This window comes from Bos grunniens, chromosome 3, assembly GCF_055505025.1.
Source record: "Bos grunniens cultivar Pamir isolate PY7600 chromosome 3, Bosgru_T2T1.0, whole genome shotgun sequence".
Lineage (NCBI taxonomy): Eukaryota > Metazoa > Chordata > Mammalia > Artiodactyla > Bovidae > Bos > Bos grunniens.
The window spans coordinates 29,095,894-29,118,562 of NC_141167.1; the positions used below are offsets into that span (position 1 = coordinate 29,095,894).

A 22,669-nucleotide genomic window follows, 5' to 3' on the forward strand; every position below is an offset into this window, starting at 1 on the left:
TTTAAAGCTGCTTTGGTATCTTGAACTACAAAACAGGGTATCAACAGTGACTACCCTACAGAGGACTCATGAGTAAAGCACTCAGAACTGTGCCTGGCTTGGAGAAAATGCCAGGCTACTCGCTACTATTGTTACCATTATTACTGCTCTACAACTGCCTCCCTGGGCTCCCTTTTTAGGTGCTGGGAGATGGAAAAAAATACAGGATAGTAGAGACACTGAATGAAACTCTTCCTCCTGCCAAAGCAACTGACCGATACTGGTGTGAGTTTGTAAGAGGATACAGAGGACAGGTAGCTGTGAAACAGTGGGTATAAAGCACAGCTGAGCACTGTCCTTTTTTGTAAGCAGTGTTGCTTAGTCTCTCAGTGGTATTTGATTCTGTGTGACTCCAAGGACTGTAGCCTGCCAGCCTCCTCTGTCCATGGGGTTTTTTTCCAGGCAAGAATACTGGAGTGGGTTGCCATTCTTCCTCCAGGGAATCTTCCTGACCCAGGGATCAAACCCAAGGCTCCGGCATTGCAGGCAGATTCGTTAATGCTGAACCATCAGGGAAGCCCTTCCTAAGCACTAAATTCCACAAAAAGAGGCAGAGTATAAAGCTGTGCTCCTCTGAATCACTTTTCAGGTGGTCCTTCAACTCATACCTATAAACGCCTAGAAATCTCCCAGTTTTAAAAAACAAATAATAGTAGCTGGAACAGAGGAGTTTACAGAAAGCTAAAATAGATCCCAAACAATCCAATTAAATTTTCCTCGATATAATGCTTCAGACATTAATTGAGCCCTGATTTCTTCTCTGAGTGCTGAGAGACAATGCAAAGATGACAAAGAGGGCAGGGGGGACAGGGTGGACATATACTGCAATAACCATAATTCAAGGTCAAATATGACGGGTTAGAGTTGTACTGAGTTGTGCTTAGTCGCTTAGTCGTATCCGACTCTTTGCAACCCCTCTGTCCATGGGGATTCTCCAGGCAAGAATACTGGAGCAGGTTTCCATGCTCTCCTCCAGGGCATTTCCCAACCCAGGGATCAAACCCAGGCCTCCCGAATTGCAGGCAGATTCTTTACCATCTGAGCTGCCAGGGACCCAAGAATACTGGAGTGGGTTGCCTATTCCTTCTCTAGCAGATCTTCCCAATTCAGGAATTGAACCGGGATCTCCTGCATTGCAGGCAGATTCTTTACCAGCTACCAGGAAAGCCCAGGTTAGAGCTGAGGGAAAGGCTAAAGCTCAGAGAGCACAGAGGAGAAAGCAGTCTGTCTGAGCTGGGTGCCTCTAGGAAAGCTTTGTGGAAGTGGTGACCTTTGAGCTTGGTCTTCAAAGATGCCCAGGAAGTCTATAATCTGGGATGTGAGCCCAAAGAACATGAGAAGGGAGAATAGCATTAAAGCGGACAAAACAATGTGGGCAAAGGTGGGGAAAAAACCTGCCCAGGAGACTGCAAAAGGTTTGAGCTCAGTTTTAATTTATGATGAAGAAAGGTCTTTTCTCTTAGAAGGTGACCTCTCTGGGTCTGGATACCAAGAATGAACTGTCTCTGCTTGACTAGCGTTGGAAAGTACGAGTAAAGTAAAAGAAGCTTGTTAGTATATCCTGTTTCACTCCAAGTACAGGTTGCATTCAGAATATCAACAGATTTGAAGAAGATTTTTCAAAACCACCTATTTGTCTGCTTTCAAGGGGAAGATTCACCTTTAGTCCACTGTTCTCTAAGCCCCCTAGCGGTCCCCAGCCTTTTTGGCACTAGAGACCAGTTTCATGGAAGACAATTTTTCCACGGACTGGGAGTTGGGGGGATGGTTTCAGGATGATTCAAGAACATTACATTTATTGTGGACTTTGTTTCTATTATTATTACATCAGCTTCACCTCAGATCATCAGACATTAGATCCCAGAGGCTGGGGACCCCTGCTCTAAGGGTGATGCCCTCTGTGGTACCTGGCTTTATGTATGACTCTGAGCCTACCGCCCATTCTAGCTTGTGTTCTAGCTGCTGCAAGACTGGCCTTATGGGCCTGGCAGGAGGCCCAGGAAACCCAGGCTCCGACTCAGAAATTGGCAGATGCCCTTGGAGAGGCCCAGTGACTTTAATGTTTATTCACCTGCCCAGAGTCAGACTCTCAATTGCTCCTGGCCACAGACAACTTTATTTCTGGTAAACTCAGCCATTAGTTTCCAAGGGTGTATTGAAATATTTTATCCAGCATGTTTGATTGAGGAAGGAGTCCAGGATACCCAATCGGCCATATAGGTTGCATCATTCAAAGTCTCAAGTATGCAGTTTTCTGAAGAAGGGCATGTGGATCCTGTATTCCCTGAAGTCCTACATGCCTCTAATGACCCACTGCTGCTGCTGCTGCTGCTGCTAAGTCGTTTCAGTCGTGTCCGACTCTGTGCGACCCCAAAGACCGCAGCCCACCAGGCTCCCCGGACCTGGGATTCTCCAGGCAAGAACACTGGAGTGAGTCGCCATTTCCTTCTCCAATGCATGAAAGTGAAAAGTGAAAGTGAAGTCACTCAGTCGTGTCTGACTCTTAGCAACCCCATGGACTGCAGCCTACCAGGCTCCTCCATCCACGGGATTTTCCAGACAAGAGTACTGGAGTGGGGTGCCATTGCCTTCTCCGCTAATGACCCACTGCTGTCCTTTAAACCTGGAGGATACCGGCTGGGCTTCAGAATCTTAGGTTTTAGTTCTTTTACCTCAGAGATTTGTGGACATTGTTTTACAGTTGTCTAGCAGGCATGAGAGGAAAAGTCTGAGATCAGCCTAATTTATTTCCCTTGGCACTTAATTGTCTTCATTCTACCTGGAAACCTGTCAGATTCTTTCTTCCTGTTTGAAGTTCAGTAACTTCACCAAGACCTAGTCCAGTGTTGATTGTTCTATGTCAAACTTTCCTTGGAATACTGCTGCGGTCTGAATGTTTGTGTCCCCTCAGAATCCATATCCGAACCTTACGGCCCAGTGTGATAGTGGCAGGAGGTGGGGCCTTTGGGAGGTGATTAGGTCATGAGAGGGGAGTCTTCATGAATGGGATTAGTGCCCTTATAAAAGAGGCTCCTGTGAGCTGGTTTGCCCTCTTCCACCATCTGAGGATATAAGAAAAGGGCCCTTATGCAACCTTGCTGATACCCTAATTTCAGACTTTCAGCCTCCAGAACTGTAGGAAATAACTTTCTGTCAACTATGTGTGTGCTCAGTTGCTCAGTTGTGTCGGACTCTTTGCAACACCATGAACTGCAGCCCGCCAGGCTGCTCTCTCCATGCAATTCTCCAGGCAACAATACTGGAGTGGGTTGCCATTTCCTCCTCCAGGGGATCTTCCCGACCCAGAGATAGAATCCACATCTCCCGCACCGGCAGGTGGATTCTTTACCACCAAGCCAGCAGGCAAGCCTGTCTCTGTTGTCTCTAGGCCACCCCAGTCTATGGTATTTTTGTTACAGTAGCTTGAACAGACTAAGGTAAATACAAAAACTTCTTTTGATCTTAAATTTCTTATTTTTTAAATTTCAGGGACATCTTTTATTGCTTTGAACATCTTTCCTGTTACATTTTGTCCATTATCTTAGGGACTACAATGATGGGTATGTTGGGTCCTTTGTTTCTTCCATAACTATTATCTTTTCCATAACTTTTAAAATCTTTGTTCTTTCCAATTCCATGCTGTGATTTTTCTCAAGCTCTTTTCTCTGATCCCAATTCTCCTTAAGTTGGGTTTATTATTGCTCCAGATATGGCTTGGCTCTGACTCTCTCCACTGTCCTCTGGATTTCAGGAGCTGGAGGCCTGAACATTGCATTCCAGTCAGGTTCTGCAGATGGGAAGCCCTGATGGAGATTAACGGTGAACAGAAGGGAGAAGTCATTTTCTCCACTTCTTGCTGTAGGAATTGCAGGACGCTGTGCACAGCAGTTGCTTTGGGATCCCCAGCCATGGCAGAGTGGCTTCTACTTAGATGCAGTGATGCTGCTCCCACTGGTCAACAGTGAGTGTGGCCCACGGGCTCCCACTCTGGGTGACACTTCTATCTTCTCTTTGTTTTCCCAGCCATTTCAATACCTTTGTAACAGATTCCATGCATTATTTCCCTCCCTGCTTTCACTCTGTATCTAGACTGATTTCAGTTTTCCTAATTGAACACTGACGGCTACAATTACCATCAGCATCCCTTTGCTTCTTACAGGGCTTTCGCTTCTGAATCAATTTTCTTGTTCTCTTCCATGTCTTTTCTTAGCTCTGCCAGATCACTTTCCATCTTCTGTGACTTCTTTTTTTCTTGAAATCTTTGTATCTCTTTTTTGAGTTCTTTTTTTCTTATTTGAGAGGTAACTATGGGTCTCCCTCCTTGATGTACTCTTTGTGTAAGTTCTCTTGCAACGAATGCTCTGTAACTGCCTTATTTTTCTGGCCCCCTCCCCTCTTTTTGTTTCACAGTTTCTAGTCATAGGTCCCTAGAGCACTGCTGCTGCTGCTACTGCTAAGTCGCTTCAGTCATGTCCGACTCTGTGCGACCCCATAGATGGCAGCCCACCAGGCTTCTCCATCCCTGGGATCCTCCAGGCAAGAACACTGGAGTGGGTCGCCATTTCCTTCTCCAATGCATGAAAGTGAAAAGTGAAAGTGAAGTCGCTCAGTCGTGTCTGACTCTTAGCGACCCCAAACTTAGACATGCATCAAAAACACCTGGAAGGCTTGTCAAAATACGGATTCAAGGGTCACACCATCAGAGTTTCTGATTCCATAGATCTGGAGTTGGGCTAGGGAATTTGCATTTCTAACAAGTTTCAGAAAAGGAGGAGGTTGCTGTTTCAGGGACCACACTTTGAGAAGTCCTGCTGTAATAAATGTTATTGGTGTTCTGCCGAGATTTCTTTTCCAAATATATATATCTATATGCCAGCTACTGTGATATTGGCAGCTAATGGCTCAGGTGTTGCTTCTCCTGAGAACTGCCCTAAGTGACAGAAGCTTCTTTACTCAGCAATGCCTGAGAGGTTATGTTCCCCTGCGGGTGGCCCATGGCCATTGACTGAAGGATTTGAGAGCACAAAGGCCTGGTCCCTTGCCTCAAGGGTGGGAAGCATACCTCTCTGGTGTCATTCATGCTCTAGAGCTCCTTGTGGGCTCAGGCTGAGGCCAGACTTCAACCAAAACCGTCTTTGGTTAACTTTCTCCCATGATCTATCCCACTTCCTGAGAGTGCTCTCTCAGGAAATCGAATTCCTCTCTAAAGCTCTATTTCTAGAGACCCAGACCTAAAGCAATCCGCTTCTGGGACTTTTCAGATTACTCTTCTTTAATAGGGCTAGTTGTTGGTTGAAACATAAATACAGAAGGAGGAGTAGTAGGCTAGGGCAGCCTGAAACTTTGATTTACATTAGTTGTCTTGAATGCTCTCATTAAGTTTTTTGTTTCCTTTGCAACGGGACTCCTAGAAATCCCCTTCAGTCACACTGCTTTGGCTGCCTTCTCACCACCTGAACTTAATTGTGCAACCCCCTTCAGATGTTGAAGCCATAAGTCCCAATGTGACTGTATTTGGAGATAGAACCTATAAGGAACTTCTTGTTCGATCACCAAGTCTTGTCAGACTCTTTGTGACCCCATGGACTGCAGTACGCCAGGCTTCCTTGTCCTTCACTATGTCCCTGAGTTTGCTCAAACTCATGTCATACATAGGCAGTCTGTGATCTTACCCTTTATCGCCCCCTTCTCCTCCTGCCCTCAGTCTTCCTAGCATGAGGGTCTTCACGTCAGGTGGCCAAAGTTTGGGGCTTCAGCATCAGTCCTTCATGAATGTTCAGGATTGATTTCCTTTAGGATTGACTAGTTTGATCTCCTTGCTATCCAATGGACTCTCAAGTCTTCTCCAGCACCACGATTCCAAAGCATCAGTTCTTTGGTGCTCAGCCTTCTTTATGGTCCAGCTCTCACATCCATTTTTGACTACCTGAAAAATCACAGCTTTGACTATTTGGACCTTTGTGAGCAAAGTGATGTCTCTGCTCTTTAGTATGCTGTCTAGCTTCGTCATAGCTTTCCTTCCAAGGAGCAAGCCTCTTTTAATTTCACGGCTGCAGTCACTGTCTGCAGTGACTTTGGAGCCCAAGAAAGTAAAATCTGCCACTTTCCCCACTTTTTCACCATCTATTGACCATGAAGTGATGGGACCTGATGCCATGATCTTAGTTTTTTGAAAGTTGAGTTTTAAGCCAGCTTTTTCACTCTCCTCTTTCACCTTCATCAAGAGGCTCTTTAGTTCCTCTTTGCTTCCTGCCATTACAGTGGCTGTTGCTGCTGTTCAGTTGTTCAGTCATGTCCAGCTCTTTGCAACCCCATGGACTGCAGTCAGGCCTCCGTGTCCTTCACCATCTCCCAGAGATTGCTCAAATTCATGTCCATTGAGTCGGTGATTCCATCCAACCATCTTGTCCTCTGTCATCCCCTTCTCCTCCTGCCTTCTAACTTTCCCAGCCTCAGAGTCTTTTCCAATGAGTTGGCTGGTATCATCTGCATATAGGAGGTTGTTGATATTCCTTCCTTACTACCATTAAGACACTTTCTTAAACTGCAAACATTCTTTATTCACAGCAGCAAAGCAGACATGCTTTATCCCCTTGTGCTAACACACCACAACGCAACTCAACAGCTTTTCAGGTGGTGCTTATATAGGTCATGATGCACATGCACAGTGTTATAAATGGCCTCAGCCATTACATAACTATGTAAAGTCATTATTTCCAAAACGTGGGGCGAGAGGACATGGGCTGAGACAGCCTGACCAGCACCATCTTGGCCAATTGCCCCTTCCCTACATTCCACTCCTTCAGGGCCTCTCGCCTTACAATCTAAACGCAGATCACCTTTGGAGATATTCCCATGGTGAGTAACACTGACCGGTGGAACTACATCCTGTAACAGCAGTAAAGGCTACAACAAACAGTTACATACCCCCATTCTGCAACAGCAGTAGATGCTACAACAACAGTTACATTCCCCAGTACATAGAAAAAACCAACGCCAGGTACTGGACAGGTGACTTGAACACAAAGGGGCCAGGCACTCGTCACCCAGGGTACAACCTGGAACTCATGTTGCAATCCTTGCCCCCATGGGGCTAGAAAAGCCATCCAATGCATGTGAAGTGCCTTTATCTTCCATGGCCGAGTCAAGTCCACCATCCGTCCTTGTGAAATCCCAATTGGAGCTGGCAGCAGGATATTACCTTTGGTTCTGTATCCAGGCTTTATCAAAATGTCTGTTGTTACTTGCAGCTGTTTAGGTGCAGTGACGAGAAGCAGGACAGCCTCCACAGGGGCAACTCCATCCCTGAGGGGTTTCTCATTAAAGACCCGCAAAACCTCCCACAGGCGTTGGGCCTACCCCTTCAAAGAGATTTTTGCAGCGTTCACAGCCCGCCCACATGATTCCAAATGCTTTATAAGCTCTGCTGCATACTGTTCTAAATCTGCAAGAGAATCAGAGGTTAGTAGCACATCAAATGACACAGACTTCACTGTATACCTCCATACAGGGAGCCATCCAGTTTCCAAAAGTAAGGTCACAGCCTTTACAGTTCTGAAGGAACATCCTTGGGTGCCATGTAATCTTCTAACTGAACTGCTTGTATCTCTTGCTGTGGGCGCTTCCCAAACTTGGCAAACTGCTGTTCCAGTTTCAGTTGCCTCCCATAGCTCTAGGAGCAGAGCATTGGGCTGTTTATCAATTTTATTTCTGTCAACTCCCGCTGCCAACAAATCAGCCCACATTTTTTCATCCACATAACCCGGATGGGGCCTTTACCAGCCAGCCCCCCAATCAGGGTCTTCACACTTCTAATCCCCTTTGCCTGCCACCGTCCCTCTACTTCTCCCAAGCTTGCCACCATTGAGGTAGCAGTTAAGGAACCAAAAGAGATGGATGAGACAGTGCTCAAAATGGCGTCTCGCACACCACCTGTAAAACACTTGTCATCTGGAGGCTCCTCCACCTGCCAGGCCAGTGTAGGAGCTGAGAGGGCAGATGTCCGGCTGACTCCAAGCACTGGGATAGTTTCCCCATCATCATCCACCACGTGAAGCCCAGGTCCTTGTATTTCCTGCACTTCACTTGCTGTCTGAGTGTCATTTCTGGCTGTCTGCAGACTTTGTGGACTACTCGGGGCTCTGCAGGGGTGGGTTCAGCAGGCCCTGATCCAGCTCTAAACTCTCCACTGTGGTTTCACTTTCCCTCTTTCCTTTCTTCATTTTCTCCACCGGGGTTGGTCCTTGCTCCTAGCTGGTCTTCCTGGACTTTGTCCTGGCTGCAGAGTCAGTGCCGCTCCTCTTCTCTTTGGCCTCCTTGATGTCTGAGGCCTCCTGGGGCTTCTGTGCCTTGTTGGCCCCATCCTTCTGCTGCACCATCAGATCAGATCAGTCGCTCAGTCGTGTCCGACTCTTTGCAACCCCATGAATCGCAGCACGCCAGGCCTCCCTGTCCATCACCATCTCCCAGAGTTCACTCAGACTCACGTCCATCGAGTCAGTGATGCCATCCAGCCATCTCATCCTCTGTCGTCCCCTTCTTCTCTTGCCCCAAATCCCTCCCAGCATCAGAGTCTTTTCCAATGAATCAACTCTTCACATGAGGTGGCCAAAGTACTGGAGTTTCAGCTTTATCATCATTCCTTCCAAAGAAATCCCAGGGTGATCTCCTTCAGAATGGACTGGTTGGATCTCCTTGCAGTCAAGGGACTCTCAAGAGTCTTCTCCCACATCACAGTTCAAAAGCATCAATTCTTCGGTGCTCAGCCTTCTTCACAGCCTACCTGCTGCACAATAGGCCTTGCTAAAAAGCGGGAACCCACAGTCTCATAACGTTTCTCAGTCTCATAACTTCATCATTACTATCCCTTATCACTTCACTGTCAGAAACACTGGGTTCTTCAAGGCCACGCCCTTCTTGCTTTATGTCAATATACATTGCTCTAGCTCTTCCAAGCGTCTCTGCACATTATGGACCTGCATGGCATCATGTAGGGCACGATTCATATTCACCTTCAGGGCAGTCAGGAATACCCACACTATGGTGCCAGCAGCAGTCCATGCTGCCTTGTCCAGCAAATGGGAATTCACTGCTTGTAATGCTTTTTTAGTGCTATCCAGTGGCCTGTCCACCACCTCCCAGTCTTCCACCAGGGCCCATGCCAAGAGGACCCCGGCCCCCGGGTACCAAGTGCTATGTGGTGGCCACTGGCTTCCTCCTTCCATTGGAGCCTCGGGCTCCCCTACATGCTGGGAACCCTGCCAACTCTGCCAATTGTCTCACTGATCACTGAACCCAGGCTAGGCAAGGCGCGAGCTAGGACGCAGATAAGAAGAACCTGGAAGAAGATGCGAGGAGCTGTAGGAACTGCAGACATGCTTCATTTGCAGCAAGGCAGACATGCTTTATTCTCTTGTGGCTAATGCACTGCAACGCAACTCAACAGCTTTTCACATGGTGCTTATATGCACGTGTGCAGCTGTTACGTAACCATGTAAAGTCATTATTTACAAAAGGTGGGGAGAGAGCAAGAGGACATGGGGTGAGAGAGCCTGAATTGGCCATCTTGGCCAATTGCCCCTTTCCTACAGTGGGGTTCAGCAGTGAAAAACAGAAAAGATAAAGCCACATATTGGTCTATCTATTGCTTGAGACTTAAGAGAGTGGTTTTCTCAAGTGAAAATGAGTTTTTGAAGCCTAGGAAAATAAAGGTTAAAGGATGCGGTTTTCAAATATCATGAAGTGGTATTACAAGCACTATACTTTCCCTGCATTCACAGGAGAGAAACAGAGAAAAAAGACTTAAAGATCATTTAGTAGGCCTGTGCCAAAGAGATCATTCAGATAACTTCTAGAAATCCCTTCCAGTGATCTGTAAGCCTTAATGCAGTGTTCCTTAAATGAAGACTTATTGACATTCCAGTTTAGGAAGTTTGGGAAAAAGAAGATCCTCAGTGTTTCATTTTATTGAACATGAACACAATTGCTCTAGGTTACCTCCCTTTTCAAAAACCTTAAATGGCTCCAGGATTATCAGGAAAATATCTGAAAGCATTAAAGGCTCTCTGTGATCTGGCTGTAATGTACCATTTCAGGCTTCTTTGCCCCAGTCAGATATATACATTCATCTCTCTGTATATACACCTTCATGTCTCTGATGGCACCAACGTCACTATTGAAGTACTTTTTCTACCTTCCTCCATTTATCTAAAAGTAACCTTTCCAAGAGTAAATCTGTGCAACAAATCTTGGTAAGCAAATTATCAGAAAATATCTAAAGCCTTAAAACTTTTCTTCAAAAAAAAGATTTATCCATTTATTATTTTTGCTGTAGTGGATTTTTGTTGCTACGCATGAGCTTTCTCTAGTTATGACAGGCAGGGGCTACTCTTCATTGCAGTGGGTGGTCTTCTCGTTGCAGTGGCTTCTCTTGTTATGGAGCACAGGCTCTAGGCGAAAGGGGCTTCAGTAGTTGTGGGGAGTGGGCTTAGTTGCTCTTCAGCATGTGGGATCTTCCTGGACCAGGCATTGAACTGGTATCCCTTGCATTGCAAGGTGGATTGTTCACCACTGAACCACCAGTGCACGCATGCATTCTTAGTTCAGTTCATGTCCGACTCTTTGCAACATTACGGACTGTAACCCGCAGGCCCTTCTGTCCATGGGATTCTCCAGGCAAGAATACTGGAGTGGGTTACCACTCCCTTCTCCAGGGGATCTTCCCAACCCAGGGATCAAACCCAGGTCTCCTGCATTGCAGGTGGATACTTTACCACTGAGCCACCAGGGAAGCCCCTTAGAACTATTCTTAACTTTGACTAGTTCCCTTCTGGGAATCTCTTCTAAAAAAAGATCATCTGAGGGGTAGGCAAAGATTTTTGCACAAAGATATCATCTTGGCATTATTTATTTTCGTTTATTATGAAGAATTCCAAGCATACATTAGAGAGACTAGTACAACGAAGCCCTGTGTATCCATAACCCAGATCCACCAACTTACTGCTCATTTGCTTCAACTAAACTTTTCTCCTATAAAAAAAAATGCTCAATTATTTTAAAGCAAAGCCCAGATACCATGTAATAAACCTACATACTTGTATCTGAATCTACTAAATGTATCTCTGAAAAATATGGGCCTTCTCTTACATAATCTTAAAGCCAGGATCACACTTAATCCATGCAAAAGCAAACTACCCAATCCATAAGCAGATTTTCCCAATTATCTTTAAAATGTCTTTTTTTTTTTTTCAATTAGTTTGCTCATATTAGCATCCAAATAAGATTTATACAAGGCATGTATTTTGGGGTCCTCTTATATCTCTTTCAATCTAGAGTGGACCCCCTTCCTTAATTAACATTTTTTGCATCACTGACTTGTCAAAGAAACCAGGTCACTTGTCCTCTGCTGCTGCTGCTGCTGCTGCTGCTGCTGCTAAGTCGCTTCAGTCGTGTCCGACTCTGTGCAACCCCATAGACAGCAGCCCACCAAGCTCCCCCATCCCTGGGATTCTCCAGGCAAGAGTACTGGAGTGGGGTGCCATCGCCTTCTCCGCACTTCTCCTCTAGGATGAGCTATATTCTACATTTGTCTGTATTATCAGTCAGGATATGCCAGGTTATGCTGGGGTAAAAAGCAACTCCAAAATATCATTGGTTTGTGAACTCCCTACAGTCCAGTAGGTTAGGACTCTGGCCTTCCACTGAAGGGTGCCCAGGTTTGGTCCCTGGTCAGGGAACTAAAATTCTGCAAGTGGCGTGATGCAGCAACCCCCACCCTACTCCCAAACTAAATGAAGATTTATCTATCCTTCTATATGTCTATCTCGGATTGACTGAGAGCTCTACTACCTGTTATCATCAGTCTCACTCCCAGACCCAGAATGATGAAGTAGTTACTGTGTAGAAAAACATCACTGCTGGTCATTGTGGGAGAGAGAAAAGAGCTTTGAAAGGTCTATAACCCCCTTGTACCTGTGAAAGCAATCTGATTGGAAAGTCACAGCAGATGTAATTAGTTAAGATAATACTGGAGTAAGGGTCTTTTGGAGAAGGCAATGGCACCCCACTCCAGTACTCTTGCCTGGAAAATCCCATGGGTGGAGGAGCCTGGTAGGCTGAAGTCCATGGGGTCGCTGGGAGTCAGACACGACTGAGTGACTTCACTTTCACTTTTCACTTTCCTGCATTGGAGAGGGAAATGGCAGCCCACTCCAGTGTTCTTGCCTGGAGAATCCCAGGGATGGCAGAGCCTGGTGGGCTGCCATCTATGGGGTCGCACAGAGTCAGACACGACTGAAGCAACTTAGCAGCAGCAGCAAGGGTCTTTAGTTCAACATGATGTTGTCCTTATAAGAAGAGAAGACACAGAAAAATATACGCATTGAGGGAAGATGATACAAAGAAACACAGAAAGAATGGCATATGATGATAGAGGCAGAAACTGGAGCTATGGTGCCACAAGTCAAGGAATACCAAGGATTGCCAGCAACACCAGAAATTAAGAGAAAGGCAAAGAATATAATCTTCTTCAAAAACTCCAATAGAAACAAACCCTGCCAATACCTTTATTTCTGACTTCTAGTCTCCAGAACAGTGAGAGAATAACTTTTTATTGTTTTAAACCACCAAGTTTGTGGTACTGTATTACAGAAGCCATAGGAAACTAATATGGGCTGCACAGATAAAATACTATATTCCAATGCCATTTTTTTTCTGAGTCAATCAATTGTAATAAATGTAGGTTAATGCCTTTCTATTTATTTCCAACATTTTAGAATTGCTTTGTCATTTTAACTTTTGGCTATATTATTTACATTTTTATTTCAAGTTGTATAAAAAGATACATTCAGAGATGTCTTGTATCTCCACACAATGTCCTATCTTGTTTCTTACCTCCTCAAAATGTAAAAAAAACAAATCAAATAATATCAATAATGGTTGCCTTGGGGAAATAAGATTATGTTTCCTAACTCTTCTCTGAAGTCTTCAAATCAAGAGAAAATAAAATTAAAAGAAAAAAAATAAAATGATTTGTCCTACAGGGCCCAACTCAAATTCCATGACCTCAAGGAAATGTTCCCATAAATGTTTTCTCTTTTTTGAATTTGTATGTTGTTTAGTGTCCATATTTTTCATTTAGCCCTTTACATCAATCAGTAAATTTAAAAATTAATGCACTGATAGCCAAAGGGTAGCATGTTAGACGCTGTGGAGTCACAGTGTATGCCAGTTGTTTCCATGTAGTCATGTACTTGGTTAAGGTGTACACTGAAACAAAAGCTTTTTTTTTTTGCAAACGCTTTCTTATGACCTACATGTTGGTCATCACTGCTGTCTGATGAACCAAATTCCTAGAAAATGCTGAAGGGAAAGATAAAACTGAAACAGACTGATACAAATTCCTTTAATAATGACAACTTCATGTTTAAATAAATATACTGTTAAAAAATAGTGCATGGGTATATTATAATTACTAAGAAAGATTTGAGACTGCTACTCCCTCTGCAGAAACACTATGCACAGATGCAAAATGATCAAAGGCTGACACAATAATGAATCTCAAGTAAGTGACGTGGCCATCACGTGCCTGTAAGGGAAAAAATAAATACAGATGATTTAGCAATTCTAGTTAACTGCTAAACAAGCAGTTAGCAGATGAAAGGGTTTGATACAAGAATGATATTATAAGTATATAATGATTTATAAGATATAATGTTCAGAAGAGAAGCCAGCCACATATAACAATATGGCTGTTCTGATATGTAATAGCCAAACATCAGCCTTGGTTTGAGGAAGAATGCAGGTGGAGCAAAAAACTGCACTGTACAATTCTGATTAATTTTTAAAGTATTTTTCATGATAAAAGATTTCATTTGTTGGATGATGCCTCAAAATACACTACCCTAAAACATTATTATACTTTTATATTTATATATTTTCTCTGAAAAGCAATTTGGCAATATATGTAAGAAGCTATAAATGTCTATAGGCTTCCCTCGTAGCTCAGTTGGTAAAGGATCTGCCTGCAGTGCAGGAGACCTGGGTTCAATTCCTAGGTCAGGAAGATTCCCCTGGAGAAGGAAATGGCAATCCACTCCAGCATTCTTGCCTGGAGAATCCCATGGACAGAGGTGCCTGGCAGGCTACAGTCCATGGGGTCATAAGAGTTGGACACAACTTAGAGACTAAACTACTGGTACTACTACTACTATAAATATGTCTATACCCATGGACCCAGTATTTCCATTTCTTGAAATTTAATTTTAGAAAATAACTAAAAACATGAACACCATGATAGCAGGAACAGGCATAAGATGTCCCCTGTAGTAGGAGTTATAATGACAGAGGGAGGAAAAAAGAAATCAGTTAACCTCTATCTGAATACATTTAATTTTTAAATCATAATTATGAAGCATTTGATGTAACATTAAATAAAAAAATACAAAGTTTTTCATGTACACTACTGTAACTATGTAATACATGTGGCTGACAATTAGAAGAAAGTAAGTACAGCAAAGGCTGTTTTGACAGGGCGCTAAACTATGGGTGATATACTGCCTTCCATTCTCCCCTCGTTGTTGTTGTTTAGCTGCTAAGTCATGTCCAGCTCTTCTTTTGACCCCCATGGACTGTAGCCCGCCAGGCTCCTCTGTCCATGGGATTTCCCAGGCAAGAATACTGCAGTGGGTTGCCATTTTCTTCTCCAGGGGATCTTCCTGACCCAGGGATCGAATCTGCCTTTCCTGCATTGCAGGTGCATTCTTGACCACTGAGCCCCCAGGGAAGGCTCCATTCCCCCTTACTCTTCTCCAAAAGTTCTATGATGCTGCCACCCTCCCTGACACACAATGACTCCTGAAACAAAATCCTTAGCAGACGCTTACTAACCATAATCAATGAAACAATATGGAGAAAAACAGGAAGATAAAATTCAATCTAATTAATCATTTTTCTGTTCCCTACTGGCCTCCTTGGGCTTCCCAGCTGGTGCTAGTGGTAAAGAACCCGAGTGCCATGCAAGCAGACGTAAGAGACACGGGTTTGATCCCTGGGTCGGGAAGATCCCCTGGAGGAGGGCATAGCAACCCACTCTAGTAGTCTTGCCTAGAGAATCCCCATGGACCACGGAGCCTGGCGGGGTCTATAGTCCATAGGGTTGCACAGAGCTGGACGCGACTGAAATGACTTAACATGCACGCATGGCCTCCCCAGTCACTGGGCACGACAACTGGGTGGTAGAGAAGACAATTAATAGGATCCAAACACTACAGAATCTTTTGAAACACTGATTTCATAGCAGCTGCCAGTAAATTGTGAAGAATGAAACTTAACGGACAAGGTACCTCTTTAACCCTTATAGAGAGAAATCTTAATAAGCACTACTACCTTAAACACATTCTCGGTTGTTTCACTGTTTGTGTTTGTCTAAAACCAGGGCCTGACAAGCTGGGGACAGAGGAACTCGTGATGAGGCAGCAGCTTCCCTGGCAGCGGCCATTCATCTCACTTGACAAGCAAAGCCCAGTGGAATGCTGTCAGAAAATGCTGGTTCCCTTTTCACCTCGTCTCTCTTTGGCTTATTTGTTGCTGATCCTATGCTCCAGCTCCCTTATCTGAATCTCCCTGTCCCTTCATGCTTAAATTAACATCCAATTTTGGCATCTCGACCTGTTTTGATTCCTATTCCATAAGGACTACAGAATGAAATGAAAGTAAATAAATACTTCAAAATAAATGAACAAACAAAATAAAATAATAAAAGTGAATTCTGTTTTATCTTGGCTGTCATCCTGTCTATGACAGAAAAGAGCCTAACTTATGAAAGCTATATTTAGATCATAATATTTCTGAGAATAACTGCCTCTATTGGTTGGTCAGACACAGAACCTACAATATTACGAGGGTATTTAGTAATTTTATGATCATGGAGATAGGTTTAAAATTTAAATACATTGTGCTGGCCAAAGATAATGTATATATCTTCAAAGTATATTTACTTACCAAAATTTCTTCATTTTGAAGCTGCCCCTCTGTATGTACTAGATCTAAAACATAAATTTAACAGAATTGAGGTAGGGCTCAAACTGCATCAGGATATATTGAAATTTATTTTCAGCAAAACGTGATATCTGATAAAATTTTAGTTAGACCAGATATACCAGTGTTTTGGTATATAAAATCCAATATAAAAATAGAGACATTTGATAAAAAGATATAAAAGCTAAACTATATATGAGCTATAAAATATCTCAGTGAGTATAAATAAAAGTAAATATAAATTATAGTAAAGGAATATCAAGTGAAGAATTAATAAAATATGAAAGTCCTTTTAAAGGATCAAGTTACTAACAGTAACTGCAGGCCTGAGAGGCTGTCTCACCATTCTCATGGGTACTGATTAGGGCTCAGTTTCTCACAATGAAGTTTCACTATGATGCTGAGTTATACCACCCATGAATTGATCTTTTCTGGTACCCTGCTTCAGAAAACCTTTACTAGTACCAGTGTGATTTTAGGACAGATTAACTTATTTGGTCATGAGTTAATCATATCAAACATTCTTTTGGAAAGATGAAATATTTCATTGATATAATGATATTCACATTATTGTTATGTGGCAGCCTGGATGGGAAGGCAGTTTGGGGGAAAAGGGATGCATGTGTATGTATGGCTGAGTCCCTTCCCTGTTCACTTGAAACTACCACAACATTGTTAACCAGCTACACCCCAATAAAAAATAAAAAGTTCTGAAAAAGAAATTCACAACTTAAAAAAATAATATTGATATTATTTAGAAAGTCATTTTACTTATATCAAAATGTGAAAAGTGAAAGTTGCTCAGTTGTGTCCGACTCTTTGCGACACCATGGACTATACAGTCCATGGAATTCTCCAGGCCAGAATACTGGAGAGGGTAGCCTTTCCCTTCTCCAGGGGCTCTTCCCAACCCAGAGATTGAGCCCAGGTCTCCTGCATTGCTGGTGAATTCTTTACCAGCTGAGCCACCAGGGAAGCCCAAGAATACTGGAGTGGGTAGCCCATCCCTTCTCCAGCGGATCTTCCTAACCCAGGAATTGAACCAGGGACTCCTGGTGGATTCTTTACCACCTGAGCTACCAGGGAAGCTCTAATATCAAAACAGTGTACCTAATTTTAAAAGGCAGACAGTACAAAAAGGGAAGTCTATGGGAAGTAAGATTATGGATGACTTTCTTTCTGTTTCCTAACCTTTCTCTGAGGTAATACAAAATAGCAGTCCCCTGCTTGACCCCGTTTCCTCCAATCCTGTTCCCCAGAGGTAAATATTTAAGTTATTTTTTCTGGAATTATAATATATTTCATGATCCTTTTCTTGATTTATCCATTTTTTACTGACTTTATATTATAGTAGGTGAAAATTTATATCTCTTGGACCAGTATTCTCTTCCTCCTCTTCCTACAAATTTTCCTTCCTGCCATCCTCTCAATTTTGAAATCAATACTTGATGGCTACATCATTGTCTATATGTTATTTACTGCTGAAATAAGTAATAAATTATGACACATTTTCTTTCTTATACAACTCCTCCTCCACGAGAAATTAGTAACTTCTTCTTTCATTTGCTTAGTTTTAATTATGAAAAATTGAAAAATCTCAAATATACATAAAAAAGACAGGATATCACTCTATATACCCACTATCTTGAATTTACAATTATTAGCATTTCACCATACTTGGTTTATCTAATTTTTTTTGCCAAGGTATTTTAAAGAAAGTTTGAGACATCATGGTATTTCACCTTTAAATATGTGATTATCCATCTCTAAAGAAGAATGTTTTCTTTTGTAACTACAATGCCACTATCATATGACAATTTAAAAATGCTTTAATAATCATATCAGAGATCAGATCAGATCAGATTAGATTAGTCGCTCAGTCATGTCTGACTCTTTGCGACCCCATGAATCGCAGCATGCCAGGCCTCCCTGTCCATCACCAACTCCCGGAGTTCACTCAGACTCACGTCCATCGAGTCAGTGATGCCATCCAGCCATCTCATCCTCTGTCGTCCCCTTCTCCTCTTGCCCCCAATCCCTCCCAGCATCAGAGTCTTTTCCAACGAGTCAACTCTTCGCTTCAGGTGGCCAAAGTACTGGAGTTTCAGCCTTAACATCATTCCTTCCAAAGAAATCCCAGGGCTGATCTCCTTCAGAATGGACTGGTTGGATCTCCTTGCAGTCCAAGGGACTCTCAAGAGTCTTCTCCAACACCACAGTTCAAAAGCATCAATTCTTCGGCGCTCAGCCTTCTTCACAGTCCAACTCTCACATCCATACTTGATCACAGGAAAAACCATAGCCTTGACTAGACGAACCTTTGTTGGCAAAGTAATGTCTCTGCTTTTGAATATGCTATCCAGGTTGGTCATAACTTTCCTTCCAAGGAGTAAGTGTCTTTTAATTTCATGGCTGCAGTCACCATCTGCAGTGATTTTGGAGCCCCAAAAAATAAAGTCTGACACTGTTTCCACTGTTTCCCCATCTATTTCCCATGAAGTGAGGGGACCGGATGCCATGATCTTCGTTTTCTGAATGTTGAGCTTTAAGCCAACTTTTTCACTCTCCACTTTCACTCTCATCAAGAGGCTTTTTAGTTCCTCTTCACTTTCTGCCATAAGGGTGGTGTCACCTGCACATCTGAGGTTATTGATATTTCTCCCGGCAATCTTGATTCCAGTTTGTGTTTCTTCCAGTCCAGCGTTTCTCATGATGTACTCTGCATATAAGTTAAATAAACAGGGTGACAATATACAGCCTTGACGAACTCCTTTTCCTATTTGGAACCAGTCTGTTGTTCCATGTCCAGTTCTAACTGTTGCTTCCTGACCTGCATACAAATTTCTCAAGAGGCAGATCAGGTGGTCTGGTATTCCCATCTCTTTCAGAATTTTCCACAGTTTATTGTGATCCACCCAGTCAAAGGCTTTGGCATAGTCAAGAAAGCAGAAATAGATGCTTTTCTGGAACTCTCTTGCTTTTTCCATGATCCAGCGGATGTTGGCAATTTGATCTCTGGTTCCTCTGCCTTTTCTAAAACCAGCTTGAACATCAGCAAGTTCACGGTTCACATACTGCTGAAGCCTGGCTTGGAGAATTTTGAGCATTACTTTACTAGCATGTGAGATGAGTGCAATTGTGCGGTAGTTTGAGCATTCTTTGGCATCGCCTTTCTTTGGGATTGGAATGAAAACTGACCTTTCCCAGTCCTGTGGCCACTGCTGAGTTTTCCAAATTTGCTGGCATACTGAGTGCAGCACTTTCACAGCATCATCTTTCAGGATTTGGAATACCTCAACTGGAATTTCATCACCTCCACTAGCTTTGTTCATAGTGATGCTTTCTAAGGCCCACTTGACTTCACATCCCAGGATGTCTGGCTCTAGGTCAGTAATCACACCATCGTGATTATCTGGGTCATGAAGATCTGTTTTGTACAGTTCTTCTGTGTATTCTTGCCATCTCTTCTTAATATCTTCTGCTTCTGTTAGGTCCATACCATTTCTATCCTTTATCGAGCCCATCTTTGCATGAAATGTTCCTTTGGTATCTCTGATTTCTTGTAGAGATCCCTAGTCTTTCCCATTCTGTTGTTTAATATCATATACCTAGTATATATTTAAAGGTCCCCATGCATGCCTGCTCAGTCACTCAGTTGTTTTCGATACTTCACAACCCCACAGACTGTAGCCTGCTAGGCTCCTCTGTCCATGGAATTTTCCAAGCAAGAATACTGGAGTGGGTTGCTATTTCCTACCCCATCAAAGGTCCCAAAGATTCATTTCACTTACTCTGCACTTATTCCCAGGGGTGGCCTTAGCTTCAAAAGAATTTTAGGGCAGGGTAGGGGAAAAAAGAGGAGGGGTATTGTCTGTGGACAAATATATTTATAAAATCTTAAGGTTAAAAAAAAAAAAAGATTAAACAGGTTTCTCTTCTGCAGGACTTTTCAAGGGTCTTTTGTGTGCAAACATGCATTGTTACTCTCCGGAGGAGGCCACAAAGTCCTCTTTGCTTTGTGTTTTGGAAAGACACAAGAGATGCTATATTAGCGGAGCAGGGAGTCTCCAGCTTAGACGATCCCATTAGGTGTGGGAATTATCATGAACTTCGCACTTCGGGGCTAGGAGAAAAGGTGGTAGCCAGTAGCTGGGCAAGGGGTGCTGAGAGATTTTCCAGGGTGCAAGGTGGCCAACTGTAAGCTCCCAGGCCAGAATGCCAGAGCAGGGGCTGTGTGTCTCTGTGTATGTGCTCAAGTCATCCTCCACACGTGTAATGATGACTGCCTTTGTGACACTCTGGCAGTCTCTAATCTTAATGTTCTCTCTCTGTATTTGAAGGGCTGAGTTTTCAAAGCCCACGTGGATTCAGGGTGCACAGAGCTGTGTTCTTCAAGGGCATAGTGCTTCTTCTGTGTCTCCAGGTAACACTAGGTATTAGAAATGTTGCAGAAAGCACCACTGAGGGCAGGAGTGTTCCGATGGATTATGACCATTAGCGGTCATCAGCTCAATGGGTCTCAGCTGGCATTAAAAAAAAAGGTATAACCAAAAGTCACAGAACATCATGTGTAATAAGTGTTATTTTGTGGAATTTTTAATTTAATCTGTATGCATTTGTTCAGATTTTATATATGTGTGTGTGTGTTTGGATTGCTGCATACAATTTATATTGTGGTTTATTGTTAAAAAAGTTGTTTTCGATACTTCACAACCCCACAGACTGTAGCCTGCTAGGCTCCTCTGTCCATGGAATTTTCCAAGCAAGAATACTGGAGTGGGTTGCTATTTCCTACCCCATCAAAGGTCCCCATTGTCCCCCTAAATGTCTTTTTATGGTTGGTTTATTCAAACCAGAATTAAGCCTCTTTTAATCTTGAACTTCTTTGTCTCCCACACACACATTTTCCCCCCACACCATTGACTTACTGAAGAGACCACGTCAGTTGTATCATAAAATGTCCCACATTTTCTCATAGTGCCCCCTTGTGATTTCATTTGTTTTCTACCCTCTTTTCCTACAGATGGAGTTAGAAGTAAAGGCCTGATTATATTTAGGTCTTTACCATATGTTTGGTGATTTGGGGCTATGTTTTGTTACTTATGAATAGATCACTGGAAAACAGTACATGAGCCAGACTCACTGACTACCAGATTTCCATAGGGTGACCAGGAATGAACTAGCCTTACTCTGTATCCACATATCTTTTGGGACCATTCAGTTTCTCCAAAGAGGAATCCTCCAATCTCCTGGCTGGGGCTGTATTTCTGGTTGCTGGGCAGACCATAGGAAGGAGGCTAGAGTTCCCACTATTTATTATATAGGTTTCCACTTCAATCCCCTGTTTTCCACTCCATGTCTCACTCATTCTCTTTACTATGACTGGTCTCCCTGAGTCCTGAGGCTCAACATTCAAAGTTCCTAGTCACTCTTGGGAGTAGTTTGTGGGAGGAAGGTACCTAAAGTCTTTTATACTTTGCAAATAGATGTTCCACCAATCACTTTTCTTGTCCATGCCTCATTCAAACTTTTCATGGTACCTTTGCCTTCAAGTTCCTGAGATTCTATTAGATAAACTTCCTTGCCAGGTACTGAGGTTATAATCTACTCAATTCTGCTACAGAAGTTACTACTCCTCCAACTGCTTCCTTTCTTCCATATATTGACCTCACACATCTGTTTTGAATTTCTGGTTCCCTGTTTATTTTTATTTTTTGCCCCTGTAGGTTTATGACTCATTTTACTCCTTTATTATTATTTTCATGGTATTTTGGGAAGGAACAGATAGACACATGAAGGCAACATGCTGTCTTTTATGAGAGGCTACCAATTCTGCCAATAATATTTAAATAATACCACTAATCAGGAAGGAAGGAAAGATTAAAAACTAATATTTATTGCTTGTCTACCATATGCCAGACACTGTGTTCACAAAAACTTTAAATGGTGATATCATCTCTATTTTTCAGATAAGGATTCTGAAACTCAGAAAAATTAAGTAACATGTTAACAATTACATAACCAGGAAGTGAAGAATGATCTTAGTATTCAAATTTGAGTTTTTCCAGGTTTATCTAAATATGTCACAAGAATCATTCAGGCCACCTTTTTTCACCAAAATGAAGCACAACTGGAAATATAGAGTAAAACACAATTCTCTACCCTCTCATGATCAAAATAATGCTGGTGAACCAAGCACATACCTCTTTCAATCCACTGCTCAAAATCAACTGGCTCTTTAGAAGTACTCTTTTCAATCCTCAAGGTCCGCACTGACATTGTAAATAAACAAAAATAAAGTGTTAATTATCTCTGTAATTCTATGTTGCTGTCTCTTGATTTCTTTTTCCCTCTAAGACCGGCAGGCATTAGTGGGAACGCACAAAGTACTGGGATCAGGAAAATCACTCACCGTTTTTCCATAAATCCCTATGGTAAAGTACAGTCTGGGTAACTGTTACAAGTGTTTGCAAGCATATAACACAAAGCCAACAGAGCCTTTTTGAGTTTGGTACCATCTGGTTTGTTTTTGTTTCTTTCTTTCTTTTTTTTTTTGGTACACTGGTAAATAACACTATTAGTGGTCTTGATCATA

The 22,669-nt window shown here is 42.9% G+C and overlaps 1 protein-coding gene across 21 annotated transcripts in view; it reads right to left on the bottom strand.

The window, feature by feature from the left end:
- The window catches only part of IFT25 (intraflagellar transport 25), a 76,419-nt gene that overhangs the window by 27,893 nt on the left and 25,857 nt on the right, over window positions 1–22,669 (bottom strand). For 14 of the 21 annotated variants that reach the window (XM_086389379.1, XM_086389452.1, XM_086389399.1 and 11 more), the window contains 3 exons: window positions 22,278–22,346; window positions 16,039–16,082; window positions 13,425–13,624 (listed from right to left, as the gene is read on the bottom strand). In XM_086389379.1, coding sequence (XP_086245505.1) covers window positions 13,511–13,624; window positions 16,039–16,082; window positions 22,278–22,346 — 227 coding nt within the window. In that variant the 3' untranslated portion in view covers window positions 13,425–13,510. Of the gene's footprint in view, window positions 1–13,424; window positions 13,625–16,038; window positions 16,083–22,277; window positions 22,347–22,669 lie in introns of those variants that run through there. The other 7 variants (XM_086389408.1, XM_086389502.1, XM_086389394.1 and 4 more) reach the window with 3 other exon arrangements.